This window comes from Pangasianodon hypophthalmus, chromosome 16, assembly GCF_027358585.1.
Source record: "Pangasianodon hypophthalmus isolate fPanHyp1 chromosome 16, fPanHyp1.pri, whole genome shotgun sequence".
Taxonomy (NCBI): domain Eukaryota; kingdom Metazoa; phylum Chordata; class Actinopteri; order Siluriformes; family Pangasiidae; genus Pangasianodon; species Pangasianodon hypophthalmus.
The window spans coordinates 23858207-23877290 of NC_069725.1; the positions used below are offsets into that span (position 1 = coordinate 23858207).

General features: G+C 40.6%; 1 protein-coding gene across 3 annotated transcripts in view; it reads left to right on the forward strand.

The window, feature by feature from the left end:
• The window catches only part of ddah1 (dimethylarginine dimethylaminohydrolase 1), a 54901-nt gene that overhangs the window by 5682 nt on the left and 30135 nt on the right, over positions 1-19084 (forward strand). Inside the window, exon 1 of one of the 3 annotated variants that reach the window (XM_026920528.3) lies at positions 670-1163. The exons of the other annotated variants lie outside the window; for them this stretch is intronic. Coding sequence (XP_026776329.2) covers positions 867-1163 — 297 coding nt within the window. The 5' untranslated portion in view covers positions 670-866. Of the gene's footprint in view, positions 1-669; positions 1164-19084 lie in introns of those variants that run through there. 3 annotated transcript variants of the gene reach the window in all.

A 19084-nucleotide genomic window follows, 5' to 3' on the forward strand; every position in this document is an offset into this window, starting at 1 on the left:
TCAGCAGGGTTTTAATGGGAGGTGAAAGCGTCCTATAGGAGCCTGCGGGTCTTTAGTGATAATCAACTTAATTATCGTTCTTCATATTGCACAATGTAATGAGGGTTTGAGCCACTTCAGTGCTACAATACACACAAACACATTAACATTCAACACAAGCTTTAAAAAAAAGCCCATAGTAATGTAATGTAGCGATGCATGTAATGTTGACTTCATGGTAATTAATGGTGGATTAATGGATTTGATGGACTTCTGTGATTTTTGCACCTGTAATTATCCTGTACATCAGGCTTTCAGCAAAGCACTGATATAAAGAAGAGGTTGTGAACTGGCAAATATTAAAATAGCCCCCCCAAAAAATACAAGAATTCAATTCATTAGAAATGAAAGACATCCTGAATGTGAACTGAATCAAACCAGGAGATCTGGATCATAACAAGCCAAAGTTTTCCTCCCATGTAGCATCTCCAGAGTCAGACAGTGGAAACTGAGTAAACTGGATGGTCTAACTGGAGTCAGGGCGGTTTATCTGAAAGATGGAAGAATAACATGATTAGTGCAGAACATTCAGCACTGTGGTGTATTAAACATGATCACATTTCTGACCATGTGAACTGATTTGATGAGAACGGATCTGAGTGCGCGTCCACGTGAACGTTTGTTGGTGCGCGTCACCGGGACGCTGTTACACGCCCACCGAGCGCGCGCGTCTGTCAGTGCGCGACAGGAAGCGACAGAACACAACACAAATAAATAAACAAAACCGAGAAACGCGGCCGGTAAATTCTGCAGCAACAACAAAACAACAGAACGTCTTTAAAAACGAGATCGTGTTGCAGCTCGTGAGCGCAGTGCTGTAAGGCGCCATGGCCGGGCTCATGTCGGCCGGTTTCGGGAGATTCACCCACGCCGTGGTGCGCGCCATGCCCGCGTCGTTCGCCGAGGGAGCGCTCCGGAGCGGCGCGGGGCAGGTGGACCCGGTGCGCGCGCAGCAGGAGCACGACCACTACGTCGACGTGCTGAAGCACCGGCTCGGTTTGGAGGTGCTCGAGCTCCCCGCCGACGAGTCTCTGCCGGACTGCGTGTTCGTGGAGGACGCGGCGGTGGTGTGCGGAGACACCGCCCTGATCACCAGACCCGGAGCCGAGAGCCGCCGCGGAGAGGTACGGTGTCCGGCGCGCGCAGGCAGCCTTCCGGTTTCCGCACGTTCTAACCGGTTTAGTTCCGTAAAGTTACCGACTGCACGCGTGTTGCTATACACTTGCTGTCTGTTTCTCCGCCTCCTGTCTCTCTCTCTCTCTCTCTCTCTCTCTCTCTCCGTTTCCCTTTGTCTTTCTCCCACCTGTCTTTGTCTTTCTGTCCTCTTCACTTTCACACTCTGTTAACGCCCTTTCACTCAGATCTGAAACGGCTGGTGTCTCCAGACAAAGAAGAGTCGAGCAGCAGCAGCTGATCTGCAGAAGAGACTTTCTTAAAAGAGCTGCTTTGGGCTTGATGATGATGATGATGATGATGATGTGCACTACTGTTAGGATGGTTGTGAAGTTCGCAGTGTGTGATGCTCTCCTCTCTGCAGGTGCACATCAGTGTGTGTGTGTGTGTGTGTGTGTTAGTTAGTCTGGTATTAGAGATCTCCTACATTGAGCATTATGTGCCTGAAATCATGTTTCAGAGATTTTTGTACCTGTCCTTTAGTGTTATTAACACCAATACGATAACATCATTTACATTTATTGGGTTTTTCCAGACACCCAGAGCGACTTACATTTATCTCATTTATACAACTGAGCAGTTGAGGGTTAAGGGCCTTGCTCAAGGGCCCAGCAGTGGCAGCCTGGAGGTGCTGGGATTGAACTCATAACCTACTGATCAGGAGTCCAACGTCTTAACCACTGAGCTACCACTTCCCACATCATTTCTGGTTAAGCGATTAACATTTTTTGATCATTCAGCCTGTACTTGTCTACTGATCATCCAGTTAAATGCTCTCTGGAACATATATGCTCCACCCCCAGGGGCGTGTCTTGCTCTACAGTAGCAGCTGGTTTTCCCTTTTCCAGCCATCGCTTGATGGAGAATAAATACCTGGAATGAATTCATGTGGAAGAGGGTGGAGTTTGTGTAAGTTGGTGGTTTTGTGACTTCTAGGAGGACAACTTGGAGTTGTTGAATACCGGAATGTCGCCACCTCAGACTGATGGAGAGCGAGTTTTTATTCTGTTTTTATACACCGTCTCCATCATTAAGAGACAGTAATATCATTTTATCTACCATGTGTCACAGTAGAGCCTGCAGCTCTCCATCACCAACGCTCGACCTCGCCTCAGACATGTACACCATAACTCCAAAAACACCTGGAATCTCGAAGTCTAGGATATCGTCCTGGTTAAAGTGCGCAGGATTGGTGAAGGCGCAGGTGAGAAATCCTCCACAGATGAAAAAAGCCTTTCGATTAGATTGAACGGGGGTGTGGCATGACGTATCTCAAACGCTATTGGTTGCTGTCAGTCAGTCAAGTCAGTCAAGCAGTGCAACATTTCAAGCAATTCAACACACTGTCACTTTGACTTCCTTATTTAAAAGGAAATACTTCAACTTACGGGATCAAATCACAGCTCTGAAAGACATTTCCTGGAGCATGCTTTGGATGAGAATGACTTTTACCTACAATGATCCATCCATCTCGGTCTCTTTGTTCATATATCGACATCTCCTGCTTTCCCAGTCCCCTGGGAGAGATTAATTGGATTTAAAAGTCTTACAGACTAGTGCTAGAGATTAGCATAATCCTGTTAGCGTTGCAGAATAAGTTAATGGAGTGTGGGTTGATTTCTTCAAGGAGGAAATTGATTCCTGGTTCTTAAGGGACCTGACTCACCGAGCCGCCGTCAGTCGCAGACCAGCATCATGGTGTTGAGAGTTTGTGGCTGAGCTTCAGTCGCAGTTTTTGGGTTGTTTCCCGTACAGTTGAAATGAATGCATAGAGTTGGTTTGTTGACTGTTTCGCAGTGGAGAAGAACAGAAATGGAACCGAGCGTCAGGACGGCGTATCTCATTTCAACTCCTGCTGTAGCTGGTTATATTTTTTGCAGAGAAATGCAGGAGCAGAATGTTTATATTTCAGGCCCATATCTCAGTGGTGTATAAATCATAGGCTAGCTTGTTTTGTTTGCATATAAAGAGTACGAGTGAGAAATAATCGATTGCTTTATATGCACCTCGATTCAGTCTTTATTCAGTTCTGCGTCGATGCACAGATCTCATTAATCATTTTTTTAAGAAATAAAACATTTATAATGCAAGGTAAAACAAGTCATAATTAAAAGTAATATGATAAAAAAAATAAGATATTACCAAGATAAAGGATTTCATGAACACAAATTACAGTTTCAGAATTCAGTATTCCTGAAAATCTTGTAAATCTGGAAAAACTTTCGTATCCTACTCGTGCTCTTGAGTGTGTAAATTTATGTGTAAGAAGAGTAACTAATGTAAACCTCGACTTGATCGACTTCTGATCCTATAATCTGCAGGGATTACTGCACTGTTATATCTGGAATATTCTGTGGAGTTTAAACTGTTTGTGTTTATGACGTTTGCAGCGTTTAGCAGACGCCCTTATCCAGAGCGACTGATAGAAGAGCTTTAGAGTCTCTCACAGAAACACGTCCTCATGCTAGTTCACTCGCTCAGGGACTCAGAGCTCCATCCACAACATTTACTCAAAACCAGTCACTTTATTTTATTGGCATTAATTAAAGAATATTAAAAAATTTACAACGCATATTTTAGTCTTTCAGAAGTGGGAGAAAGATTTCAGTGTGATGGTTGAAGTGTGACTGCGAGTGAAACCTTGATCTTTGGACTTGGACTTGTGTTTTCTTTGGTTAGTAATGAAACCCTGATAATGTTTTGAACTCGAGTTCAGCACAGCCTCTGCGTTTCTATCAAAACCCTCTCTGAACAACTGCTCGTGCAATGTTTCCTATACAATCTAGCAAAATCCAGCGACTGCTTGACATGAATGTAACTGATATCAGAGAGCTAAACTGTTCTTCAAAATGCTTTCCATTTGAATAAAATTCCTTGCTTGTGAAGGTCCGGATAACTGAATGGGGAAGGGAGTTACCTTTTAATGCTTAAATAAGATAATAATTTGGCATGGTTATGTTTTGTTTCATAGTGGCACTTCATGCTATATTTCCCAAAATATAAACCGATTATTAATATAAACCACTGTAACTCTGACCAGATGCAGAACTACATGAGCAACCTGTACATTCCCATGTTAATGAACATCTTTGTCCCGCATGCTTCATATCTGACTGCCAGCATTAAAGCAAAAAACAGCCCCGATGCACATCTCTACTCTGAACAGGTGAGACGTCTGTTATGGATTTCACATGGGGAACACGCTGTCATCATTTAATCATCAACTTTTTCAAACAAGCCATGTCGTTACATCACTAAAACTGAAGTTGATGATCAGCTACAGTATTATTTCAAGTGCTCAGTTAGCTCTGGTGAGATATTTTCTTGGGTCTGCATCCGGTCCGAAGTCCAGCAGTTGAAGAATATACCACTGTACATGCAACAGGAACAGAAAGCAAATAAAACTCAAATGTGACTCCAACAGAACTGCCATTTAAACTCTAAAAAAGTCTAAGGTAATATTTTTTCATAATCCCCTTCAGTGTTATGTTCAGATTTGAAATTGGGTCTACAGGTTTAAAATCTTATTTGCAAGCATTTGCATAGCAGGCTTTAGAAATGTCCCGGTTGGATGAAGTCAAAAGCAAATGATTTTCATGTCAGATCAACAAATATCATCCAGTTTTTTTTCCCCACATGCTGTTTTGCTAAACTGTGTGCATTTTTTAGTTTAAAAAAGTGAACTTGAAATTGAAAAATACTCACTAGCAGGTGAAAAAAAAACCTAATGCATAAAATCAAACTGAGCGCTCATGTGTTCAATTCATAACCAAACAGGTTCCCTTTCAATTTGCACAAAAATGATTCTAATTTATTTTAGTTTAGATTTTTAAAAAAATATTTTTGATGGATTTGTGTATCCAATTTTATGTGGTGTAGAGTTTTTTTTTTTTTTTTGCTTTTATCCTAGCATGCAAACTGCAGCAAGGATAAATAGTAAACGTCTCTGTGGTCAGGTCTGACTGTCTTTCGTCACAGTTTAGGACCTTGCGGTTTTTTTTTGTTGCGGTTTTTTTCCTCCATGACGTCTGGAGGTGAACCCCTTCGTGGTTTGTCGGTGTTTACTGGGTTTGTCTTTGTATCTTGGAGGAAATTGCTCAAAAAAAAGTAGCGTCAGCTCTTGTTTTTCTGACAGGAAGCTTAAGGATTCTTCTGGCTTTTGTGGAAAGAGGTGAGGAAAACATTCCTCTGTCACTATTCACAGGACCTGAGGAGCAGTTCTGGTATTTCACGACCAGTTGCTGAGATTTATCATCCCAAGAAATAATATCCGGTAGAGAACCGCCATCAAGGATGTGTCTTTTTTCAGCTTCAGCAGAAACCAGATATTGAGGAGAAAAATGATTAAATGTTCAAATCCTAATAAAAGCCTGGTATTATGTTATTGTAGCAGAGTGACAGTTCGTGACTGTGTTGAATATCCTGGCTTGTCCCACAGCGCTGTTGAATTCTGGATTGTGATTGGTCAGAAGGTGTTGATTAGTTTTCTATAACAGCAGCTCTGACAGTAGTACAGCTACAAATCACAGGTTTATATTAACGCACTAGTTCTAATACGTTATCGTTTCTAAAGTAACAGCTCATTCACAGGGACTCGTACAGCAAGTAAAGGTACACACATAAACTGATTAAAAAACATGTAGTTATTGATATGATAAATGAGATTTTATTTAGCATTTCTGTCAATGATTAGCTTATGTTGTAACAGCACAACACTGAGTGTTTTATTATTGAGACGTCTAGAACTGAGTAAAACTAGTCTGTTAGTGTGCAGCTTTGAAGAAGAAAGAAGGCACTAAATCCCGCCGCATTATGTGATTCACTAAAACACACAGACTGGAATTTGGAATTGTTTCCTTTTTCCAAAGACTAGTCATACCTCTGGATTTTACCCGCACTGGCTCCGGTATTAAGGTATTTTCCTAATTGCCGAGTTGTGATACAACAAATCTGGTAACATTGTTGGACTGGGAAGCTGAAATTCTTCCACTGGCTTCTTCCATGAACACTATGTTCCTGACCTGTGACGTGGATTTGCATTGTGGATTTGTGGAGAAACTCTTAGGATTGCTTGTGAAATGGAATTCTCCATCCACGGATTGAGCAGTGGAAGCCAACTCGACTGCGTCACACACATGTATCTGCATTCTTCTCCCTAGTGCGTGGTGTCTAAGCGGATCTCCGGTGACTTTTCAGGAGCAGATTCAGGAAGCATGTGTGTACATTACCTCCAAATGCCTCTACTGTAACGTCTCGCTCAGTGGCTCTTTGCCTCAACACACACACACACACACACACACACACACACACACACACACACACTGAGCTTATTCGAGGCCTGGAACCTGATTCTGGTATTAGTTTTTTCTGTGATATGGAGAATGGACATCCTACACCGGAATCTTGACCTTATCCAAGTTGGGTTTCTGGTATTGGAATAATAGAAATTATGGATGCTGAGTCAAGACTGGATGATTCTCTTAAATCAGAAACTTTGACCCATCCTTTTGAAGTTGCAGTGTCTAGCCAGTAGTCTGCTAGCCTCCTGCCCTGCTTCTGGCATGTGTGTGTAAAAGTGAGAGTGTATTTATCCAGATAGAGCTGCAGTCGTTCCCACTGCCTGTGCCACATTCCTGCTCTCTAACCTTCCTCACCTTGTACCAGGACCGCCAGACTAAACAAACCAGTGTGTGATGTGCAGAAACATGTGGTTGTGACCTCAATATTGGATTGTTTAAAAGGCGGTACAGCTGGGTAACAAATTAACGGAAAAAAACCACCATAAAGTGTGTTAGTAAGGTGTTGGGCTACCGCGAGACATCAGATGCGCCTTGGCATTGACTCTACACATCACTGAATCTGCACTTGTGCGATGCACATCGTTCTTCCTCAGTTGGTGTTTTGATGATGGTGGTGGCGAGCGCTGTGCAACATGTCACTCCAAAATGTTTTCATCCTCATTAAACCATTCAGTGAACACTTGTGCCCTGTGAATTGAAGCATCATCCTTACAAAGACCACGCCCATCTGCATAGAACTGTTTCATCATAAAATAAAGGTTACACAAAGACAGATATGAATAGGAGGCACATTATTATTTCTTTTCACAGGGCATCTAGTTGAGACTAGTGGTGTAATTTTCTTTACATGAATGTACTTGTATTCACCAGTTGGACCAGTTTCACTCCTCCATTACTGTTTTATGTTGGACTGGTGGTACTGCTAGCACAGCTGCACCTCTCTCCACACACACACACACACACACACACACACACACACATAGGGAATGTGGCATGTACACTCGGCCTGAGCATCTGCTGTTCGGCATAGAGCAGCTCACTGTTAACCAAAACCGGAGGTCATAAGGTTCACATGGAGTCCCTGCAGGGGACACGGACACTTCCTCCAGGTTCATTCCATTTCTCACAGAAGTACATTTCTTGTGTATGTGCCAGATTTAACCCACTTGAACTCTGCACAATGGTGTGTGAATGCTGGAGTTGGTCCTCTTGACCTAGACCTGAGGCAGGAGAGGTTGAATTCCTGTCTGTTGACAGTTGACACAGCTGCACTTTGAGATTACTTTTAACTTTATCCAAGAAGGAAGATCCCATTCAGCAAAATATTCCACCAACAGAATATCGTTACGTCTAACACTTGAATCTTGTAAAGACACCATGTTGGTACTGATGTATCATTATTCCAGAGTGTAGAGAGTTGAGTGCCGTGTCAGTATTACGCTGCTTTCACACCTTTTTTTTTCTCAGCCACATGTGTGTGTTTTATATGTAATCCTACAGAAGCACAGAGTGACATCCAGCACTTCTTTTTCTTTTTTAACCTTCTGACCAGTCAGGTCACAAGTTGGAGGGGGCAAGTGAGGAAAAACAAAATGGAGGACAAAGTGCTGGTGAAAAATCAGTCTTGTTAGTGTGTGAATATGAGGAGATTTATAAAGTGTTGAAATCTCCTCATATTCGCAAATATTTGTGTAAATATTCCAACATTGCAATGTAATAAACATGTGGGAACGTTCACCATTACGCAATGTAACATCCCAATTTAACTCTGGATGCACAGTCAAGTTGCACAAGCAGCTTCTTCTCCTTCTTCTTTTAACCCCATTTCTCCCAGTTTGTTCATCTGCCAATTCCCACCTGCTCTATCATATGACGGCAACCAACCAGGAAACGTCAAGGCTAACACATGCTCTCAAGCCTCAGCACCGCCAAGCTGCCACTGTTGGGCCCTTGAGCAAGGCCCTTAACCCTCTCTGCTCCAGGGGCAAGAGTACCCTGTGCTCTGACACCAATTTCTTAACAAGCTGGGATATGCAAAGAAAAGAATTTCACTGTACTGTAATGTATATGTGACAAATAAAGGCTTCTTCTACTAACAAATCTAATCTAGAGAGCAAGCTAGGCTAGCTAGGTAACTAATACTAACTAGCATTGTGCATCGTGTGAGCTGTTTTTTTCATATCAGACGAAAAAACTCTCCAGCCTGCACTTTTTCTGCATAAAAAAGTGTGAAAGCAGCATTCAGCAAGCACTGAGAATCTGTTGTAGGACATATCATGATATTCGATGCACCAATATCGAATGAGGCTACATAGTGTGCGTGGGAAACACTTACGCCCAGTACTTCTTTCTCACGATTCAAAAGACAGCATGGGAATAACAAAATCTGAAGGAGCATCGCATTGTTTACCAAAATGGATCCCATAATTCTGTTTACACAGGATGGAATTCCCATCCAAGACTATTTACTGCTGCTACAATATGTTATTATCCATTTCCAATGCAATGGGGAACAAATTACTGGAGTAACACACCGACTTTAAAATCCCTAACAAATGCCCTTGATACTGTTAGACTACCACAGAAAATAGTCTTTCTTAATGCTACGTCTGTTCTTTCGATCTTCTGCTTCTTCAGGTCCTCTTCACTTGTCTTGATTTAATGCCTTTTTGAAATATCTTTCACTGACGTTGACTTTCAGCTGCAGCTCCGATTTAGGATCATTCCTTTAATCCCATGTTGGCGAGCATCATTGTGGTTTCATGTCTTTTTCTTCAGAAGATTAGCGAGATGAATGGCTGTACCAGTTGTCCCATGATTCATGCATCACACACACACACACACACACACACACACACACACCCCTGACACTGTGCAGTAATCCAGAGACAACTGGTGTGTTATGGACTAACAGTGTGTACGCATGGGCCAATACTGAAATTCATATTTATGGCTTGAGCTCTTATCACAGTTTACAGTATTATCACAAATCCATGTGAGGTTTAGGTAAGGATACTGGCAGCTAATGGTCATATAATTCTTGTCTGGTGGACAGAAATATGAGTTTGCCTTCTCCAAGAAGAACATTTGTCTGTTTAATTTGTCCGAAATAAAGCACCTTAGAAAACATTAGCTCTTATTTTGCCTACCCAGTGCAACAGACTTGGAAGCACAAGTGCTGCCAAAAATAGATTTTTTTTTTTAATATGTATGGAAGGAGTCTCCAGTGTCAGTGCTTTGTAACAGTCGGAGGTAAAGCTGTAATGTTAAGTTTAACGACATCGTCAGGACAGAGGAGTTTACGCTTTACAGTTTCTCTGTAACATGACAAGCTGCGTTTTTTTGTCTTATAAACTTCAAGAAAGAGAAAAAAGAGAGGCTCGTGAGGGAACGACTGTTTATAGCTGCTGTAGCGTAAGAGAGAACAGGAACTAAGTTGTTTCATGGAACATTAAATGTAACTATAAACAGATAAAAAGTATAATGTGATGTATAATGTCCTTAAATTAATTATAAATTTTATAGAAATGTGAATGTTTTTATTTATGTATCTTATAATTAATTCAGAGCATATTACTAGTTTTGTGTGTGTGTGTGTGTGTGTGTGTGTGTGTGTGTGTGCGTATGCGTGTGTGTGATCAGACCTTGCAAGTTTGACTGCAGACATCCAGTAATGTGAAGCAACAGTGTGAAAATGTGTAGAAAAGGAATGTTTGTGTCTGTGTGCATGTGTGTGTGTATGTGTGTGTGTGTGTGTGTGTGTGTGTGTGTGTGAGAGAGAGAGAGAGATCAGAATTGTAATCTACAGTTCAAGATGAATTTAGTCTTGGATGTAAAATCGGCAGTCTCTGGCTGAGATTTGCACATACAGTTTTATTTTTTTTATTTTATTTCTTTGTTGTTTTGTAACCAGGTGTCCCCATAATGATAGGAATACATGAAACTGTGTGTGTCTACTTTACTCTCAAGGCTGAGGACTGCTCTCCACACAACATGTCCATATGGAGAATTCCCACATCTCCCACACACACCTTTCTATCCTTGTGAGGACTTTCCACTGACATAATTATTACTGCTGCTCATTAATCCTGTGCTACATCGAAATCTCGCCCTAACCTTAACCTCAGTCAACCTTAAAGCTGCAGTTTTCTTCCTCATGGGGAGCAGCCAAATGTCCCCACAAAGTCAAAACTCTCAGATATTTCTACCCTTGTGGGGATATTTGGTCCCCACGAAGATTTAAAAACATAATAAAATTTTCATGTAACCTAACCATTATTGCGTAACCATTTATGGTAGTTTATGATGTTATAGTGGTCTGTCATGTTTAAAAAACTTTTGTATTGTGGTTTATTTTGGTATTATTATTATTATTATTATTATTATTATTATTACGATACAAATACTACAGGAAGCATAAGACTTTTGGAGATTATTATTTTAATTGCAGTTCAGAGGATACAGGAAGTGGAAGCGGGTTATAGGAATGGATTTGATGGAGCCGGTGAGGACTGAAATGTTGTGTAAAAGCGATAAAGCTCAGTGACACGGATGACTGAGAACCTTTTAAAAACACTTCCATTATGAATTAGTTTTGGGAAGAAGGACGTGTGAGACGAGCAGAAGGAGAGAGAGAGAGACAGAGAGAGAGAGAGACAGGTGAAGTGAGACAGGATGAGATAGGAGCTCTGACCCTCTCTGAGTTACGACCGCAGCCGGAGGGTCTCGCCATGACATCACCCCCTCATCAAGCGCAATAAACACACACACACATGTCCTGCTTCTGTGTGTGTGTGGTTCTGAAGGAAACACTGACGTCAGGTCATCAGTGTTGCCTTTCTTAACCTTTGACCCTGGGGGGGTTGTTTTTGATGACATCACCTCCACCTGTGATGAGAGAAACAGAGAGAGAAATGCACACATTTCATTCTCGTCTTATCACATCACTGCTGTGAGTGTGTGTGTGTGTGTGTGTGTGTGTGAGAGAGAAAGAGAGGGAGAGAGAAAGAGAGAGAGTACCAGACAGTCTGAACTTCATCATGCATGTCTCTCAACACACACACACACACACACACACAGAGTGCAAGAGGCTGTTTTCTCCATCACTACCCCGTCTGTCTGGACTTCAAACATGAGCCACTGCAAGAATGATAATGACAGAAACACACACTCAGAAAAACACACTCCTCGGTAGTTCTTTACCCATTCCTCAGTTGTGTGTGTGTGTGTGTGTGTGTGTGTGTGTGTGTGTGTGTGTGTGTTTTTTTGCTATCACGGCCGGTAGATGCGGTGAGGGGGCGGGACCGAGACAGCACCTGTGCCGTGCCAGAGCTTCGTAGGGGCCTGTCCCACGCTGCACATCTGCATGCCGTTCCTGTGACAACACGTCTGATTGCGGAAAGACTCGCCACACACACACACACACACACTTCTGCACTTCTGATCAACATCTCAGTGTTTTTACAGAGAGAGTTCAACCGGCCGCATTGTGTAACACACTATCATCACGTTTAACTCCTTAGCTACGGCAACGGAAAACTGCGGTAGTTAACTACGGAAAACGACGACTTTCCTGATCTTTTCCTCGTACAGTATTGCGCAAAAGTACTTCAGCACATGTAAAGAAATGCTGTAAAGCAAAGATGACTTCAAAAACAAAATTAAATTCAACATTTTCTACATAAAACAAATATGTTAAAGAGCAGTAAACAGCACCAAACTAAACAAAGGCAGTGTTTGGCATCAGTAGTCTCAGGTAAACTTAGTGCAGTTTTATAAGGGAATTGGCTGGTAAGATTTTCTGAGCATCTTGGACAATCTGCCACAGTTCTTCTGGAGGCTCTATTACACTTGCTTATTATTGCAGCTAATCTCTGACAGTCTTCATTATGGTTTTTTCTCTGAAACATGGTCTTTTAGGTCATATGTTACTTTCTTTCCTGACATACAAATGTCTTTCTGTTAAAAAAAAAACCTACTGATGCAGTAATGCTGAAGATGTCAAATATATCAAACAGCTAAAACAAAAATTACAACTTTTTGCACAGTACTGGATCAGAGTCAGCAGTAAAGTTCTAGTAGTTTAAAGTCTTTTACACATAAAAGTAAAAAAGAAGACAAATGTTTTTAACGATTTCTTTGAATTGAAGCTGAATTGATTAGGCTTGTATTCATTTTGCTATGGTCTGGGTTTAGACTCCTTGAGGTGCACTGACTGTTCTTACTGCTGTGTTTGTTAAACTGGCTCCTTACACAACATGACCTTTGCAGGAAAAACCCAAGGCAAGAAGAAATAGTAAATAAAAACATTGCCACGCCATTTTGGTGAAAGATATTTGTTATATTTCTTACTTTTGAGAGAATGTTACAGGCAGAAAATCCAGTCTCGCTCTTGCTTCAGTGAATAATTTCAGCTGGATAGTATAGAGTTGTTCCTAAGAGCTGCTGCTGTAATCATAAAGACTGTACTGAGCTCATCGTGGAACTCTTATTCACAGTAAAACACACTTTGTTTTTACTTTTCTATACCTGTATACTGTAAGGATTTATAATCCCACTATCTGGTGTCACTCAGAAAAGGGCTGGTTCCGTTCTGAATCTGGTTCCTCTTGATGTTCCTTGCTGCTGTTGACTCTGGCTTGCTCATTACGGATCTAAGTCTACATCCAGATTTCTGTGAAGCTGCTTTGTGAAAATATTTACTCTTAAGAGTGCTATATAAATAAGAATGAATTGAATTAAATTTAAAAACACAATTCTGACCAAAACCCCATTTTTCATAATTTCATATTTTTGGCTATTTGCCAGAATTCAGCCACAGTGACATCTGACGGGTTTTTCAGGACCTGGACTTAATTTTACAGTATACTGATTTACTTAGTTAGGAGTGACAGATGGCCATGTGAACTCTGTAACTTACAGTTTTCCTGGTCAGAGTCACAGCAGATCTGGAGTTTATCCCTTTGTAATGAAAATAGTTGACGCTGTAAAAAAGTTGCTGCATTAAACTTTAAACTTGCGTGCAGTGGGGTCTGAGATCACTAGTGAAAATACTTGTTTGAATTTCTAATTTAATGCAAAATTTTTCATTACAGATTGGATTATCAGCAGTAACTTGAGTGAAAAGTAGAATCTTAAAAATATTTCCATGAATTTCAGAATTTCTTATTACAGAAGAGATCACATGGTCAGTATATAAAATGGAAATTGCTTAATTTTACCTTGAAGTAGTGCAGAATCCTCAATATTGAATATTCAGAATATTGAACATTTCGGTGCTTTGTTTAAAATTTTTCAAATTTCTAACACTTTTTGCAATTTTTCCTTTTTTTTTTTAATTGAACATACCTCAGATTTTCAATGTGGTCTCCGTGTTTTTTGGACTTTGCAGCACAGACACACAGCAAAAACTTTTACACTCTCGCACTGTATTTTGTGCAGCCACACACACACACGTGTATTTGACAGGCTTATAAATGCAAATGAATAATTTGATTTATAAGTATTAGATTTATTATAAATACCGTAAGGTATATCTGCACACATGACTCACTTTTACCAGGAACTAGTATAAAAGAAGTATAGAAAGTAAAGAATCCATATAATTTATATATATTTATAATTTATGGTTACAGTATAAATTTTAAAACTTTGTCATATGGGGTATGTATAAAAGGCATAAAGGCTGATGCTATCTTCAGATTTGTAACTATTCCTAGCTGAACCATGTTTGAGATAATTCCCAACCTATTGGATAGACGGATCCTCCACAATGTAAACAGCTCGTAAATCTGGTTGGAGAGACGCCATGTGAAGTAAGTAAAGCTGATGACATCACCATGACCTTGAGGCGTGAATGACATCACTCCAAACATGTTTCCTATCAGCATTATTGACCACTCAAGCCAGCTCGCGATAAACCGTCACCTGTTTGGGATGTATACGAGCTCTCACATAGAAACGCCCATACTTCACGGGTCATGACCCCATAAACGTCACCTGTTTCTGCTGGAATGAGCGCTGACACACACACACACACACACACACACACAGATGCATGTCATCTGTTGTCACAGCTATAGAAAGGCTGATGGAGTGCAGTGGCCATGTTTGGAGTGAGTGATCAACAATGAGAGGCGCATTACATAACTGCTTACAGTATGCACACACACACACACATACACACACACTTGATGGATGGTGTACAGAGAGTTAGCGATTGATCGGAAAGACAACCGAATGTAGGGAAACAAAGAGAGACTGTTCAGTAACGAGAGCGAGATTGACGCATGAAAATGAAGTAATGTAGAGAATTGACAATGTTTAAGGGGATATTTTGCAAACTTTCGGTCTTTGTTATTTTTTTTGCGTCATTTCGTCATGTTTTGATGGCGGTCAAGGTGGTTGGCATGGTAACAGGCTAGCGTGCTTCACTCGTGGTCCTTTTGAACAAAGAGCAGTTTGTATTACATAAACCCCTTCATCCAAACATGAGCATCGCACCTGATTAACGTGGATCTAGTGGAATTAAATTTTCCACTACCTTTGTGTCATGCCATTCTGATGTTTATATCTATATATATAGAGAGAGAGAGAGTTGTGTGTCTCTGTTTGTGGAATTCATGCCTTCTTTATACACTCTGTCCAAACATGTCTGGCTTTGATGATTTTCCGAAACTAGTGGGACGTCCCAAAACCACACAGAACAATGTGTGTGCACTGGTGGATGTGTTCTTCTGACACAGAGGCCACGCCTCCTCCATGACACACACTTCATGATGTAGATTTCTTCTATTAAAAAGTGCTCATTATATTAAAAGTGTTGGTTCGAGCTTCTTGTATGTATCATAGTTTCTGGGTAAAGGTAAAAAAAAAAACTTTGGTGACTTATTCTGACCCCTGAGGTGTGTCCTAACTTTGCACTTAATTAACATATGAAATTAAAATATTTTAAATACAGAAAAATATGATGGTGAAACAAATTCAGGTAAAATGTGGACCAGGAAAAGTCCCTCACGAGTCATTTTTGTTAAGTTACTATGCTTATGTAATCATCTGGTCCACAAAAAAACGTGTGTGTGTGTGTGTGTGTGTGTGTGTGTGTGTGTGTGTGTGTTTGTGTGTGTGTGTGTGTGAGATCAACTTTTAGTTTTCTCTTAATTACCATAAAAATATGACAGAAACACAAACAAATGTAGTCATTTACTTATTACTCTTATTTATCTCACCGTGCTTTTAAGACCAAGCCACAATAAGGTTGTGTGTGTGAGAGATTGTGTGTGTGTGTGTGTGTGTGTGTGTGTGTGTGTGTGTGTGTGTGTGTGTGAGAGAGAGACTGAGTTTTCTGGAGAATGTTAAAGAGAAAGAAAAACAGGTATGAGTGAAAAGGAATGGAATTAATACTTTGGGTAAACAGTGCAATCCTTTCATTTCTCTTTCTGTTTCTCTCTCTCTCACAGTGTGTTCATACACACACACACACTCACACACTCACACACTCACTCACTCTGAGGCCTTTGAGAGATTCCATTTCCTTTTCCAGTCCCATCTGCTACTCCAGTTGTACCTGTGGATCTCCATAGGGAGTGTGTGGTATTTGTGTGGCCTGTAAAAGCCATTGAGGACTCGCTTGTGACATGCGTGTGTGTGCGTGTGTGTGCGTGTGTGTGCGTGTGTGTGTGTGTGTTGGAATTTGGGATTTTTTTACATCCAGGGAAAGTACGTTACCAAAAGAGAGAGTGTGTGAGTGAGTGTGTGTGTGTGTGTGTGTGTATGAACACACTGTGTGATCAGGTTGCTATTAGTAGAACAGGAAGAGGCCAGTATTATTCAATCTGTCTGTGTCAGCTCAGTGAATTCCAACATAGTCATCCAACACACACACACACACACACACACACACACACACTCTTATTATCCTTATTATGTCTCTCTAAATGCATTGATTTGACTCGATTTGTTTCACACACACTTTGTGTCTCTCATTGTCTCTGTCTGTCTCCATATCTGTCTGTCCGTCTGTCAATTCAGTGTCAGAAACCAAACACACACACACACACACACACACACACACACACACACACACACACACACACACACTGAATATTGTCTGAAGTATATCAAGCATCCAAGGAATGTTATTTGTTCCATCTGTGTGTGTGTTTCTGTTTTATGCATACCACATTTCCTGCTGTGTGTGAATGTATGTATATGTGTGTGTGTGTGTGTGTGTGTGTGTGCACATGCCTTGGTGTGTAGTTTGCGTGCTGTTGATATGAAAGGTCAGTAGGTCAGTGGCATGTCTTTGTTTAGTCATCTGTCCATGTGTGTGCATGTGTGTGTGAGACAGAATGAAAGCATGCAGCCGTACAGTATATCTGCATGAATTGCTGCACGGTTACTCTCAGCAGGAGAGATCCAGTGATCGGCAGTAAAATGGCTATAACTATAAAAATTGAAGTCTGTAAGCTGAAATATCTGAGTAGTAAAAAAGTCGAGATGTGTTTTAGTATTTTGTATATCTGACCTTGTAGATTTAGTGCAATGTTACCACCAGCTGGTTGTCATCATCTGTTTGGTGAAGCGCTAAGAATCTCCTTTAAAGGTTCTCCAGGTAAAACAGGAAGCTGATTTCTTTTATTTTTAGTTCTCAGACTAAATATAGTCACTTGATGTTTTTCAACACAGAATAAATGTACTCAAGGACATGGTTAACATTCTAATGTTTTCTTTGTAATTTGTTCCATTTTTCTTGTAAACAGGGAAATAATTATACAATAATTTGCTATGTTAAACAAATGATAATAAATATTATTGCTAATTAATATTAACAGTAAACGCTGTAGGGCTGTACAATGCCTCCTCACAGCTCCAAGGTCCTGGGTTCAATCCTGACATCAAATACCCTTAATATATATTTATATATATTTCAAACAGGAAGGAAGGAAGCTATTGAAGAACATTTGAACGAGCTGTGACCTTCACCCTGTTTGAATCAGTTCCAAAATCTAATCAGTTCATTTGCTGGTTGCAGTGATGAGTCCGTATAAATCCTACAAACATCCAACCACTCGTTTCTGAGCTACAAGAATCTTCAACAGACACACGGATGGACGTCCAGACACCCTGAAAACATAACACCTCCACCACCTGAGGCACAGAAATAGCATATATATTTTCAAATCATATTGATCTTACCGTGTATGATATTGTATTGTATCAGAGAAACACTTGTGTTTGCCATGTCTTTAAAACTTTTATATATAGTAACTGAATAATGGGATCCAAATGTGACTCTCCTTCAACATTCACCAACTGTGGTGAGTCAGTAATTGAAGTTAGATCATTTATTCTTCTTCCATCATCACTTCTCATTTCTCCTTTCCTGTTTTTCCTTCTTCATGTCTCAGCCCTGCTAGCTGCTGCTTGTGGTTGTGTTACAATCATATGAGTCAGCGTTTTGTTAACTACACTGATTGGTGCTTTAATGTGTTTTACTATGAGTCACTGAGGACTCAGTCAGCATGCGAATACGATACTGATGGTCAGAGTGTGTGAGATATATATATATTTATATATATATACACACACACACACACACACATGCTTGTAGCCGCACAGATGCACACATGCAGACCTGTACCTACATTCCAGACACTTCCATGTTGAAGCCCGGGGCATGTTTCCGTTGCTTCCCCATCCACATGGCGTCGTCCGTCCTCAGAGAGCAGGAATTCAGGGAATGAGGAGTGAGAGAACTGTAGGGTGTGATCACATCAGAAGAAATAGAAGATGAATTACACACACACACTCATGTTTGCAGACGTGGTGTCTGGTCAAAGCTGGGTTCTCACCCTGAACCTCTGACAGCTACGACAGATGGCTTAGAATAATTAGCTGTCTGAGCAATCCTTGTAAAATTATTATGAAATTTAAATCAATCTTATTATTGCATATATATATAAAGCAGCACTGCTGAATTCTGGATTCGGATCAGAAAGTGTTGATTAATTTTCCACAACAGCAGCTCTGACACTAATGCAACTGTAATTCACAGGTTTATGTTCTTTCTAATACGTTATTGTTTCTAAAGTAACAGCTCATTCACAGGAACTTGTACAGCAATAAAGGTACACACAGACACGCCACATACATGGATCTAAAAACGTGTGTAATCACTGATGTGGTGAAGTTTTCTGTAAGGAGACATTTATTTAACATTTGTGGAAGGAGTCTCCAGTGTCAGTGCTTTGTAACTATCAGGTTCCCACATCTTCAGGACAGAGGAGTTTACGCTTTACAGTTTCTTGGTAACATGACAAACTGCGTTTTTTTTTTTTTTTTTCAACTTTATAATGTCAAGAGAGAGAGAAAAGAGCAGCTGGTGAGGTAACGATGGTTTAGAGCTGCTATAACGTAAAGGAGAACAGGAACTAACTTGTTTCATTTTGAATAAAATATAGCGACTCCAGACTTTTGCACGGTGATGTAAAGTAGTCCTGTGTAGGTCTGTGTTGTTTTCTGTAGCACCATGGTCCTGGAGGAACATTGTTTCGTTTCACTGTGTACTCTAC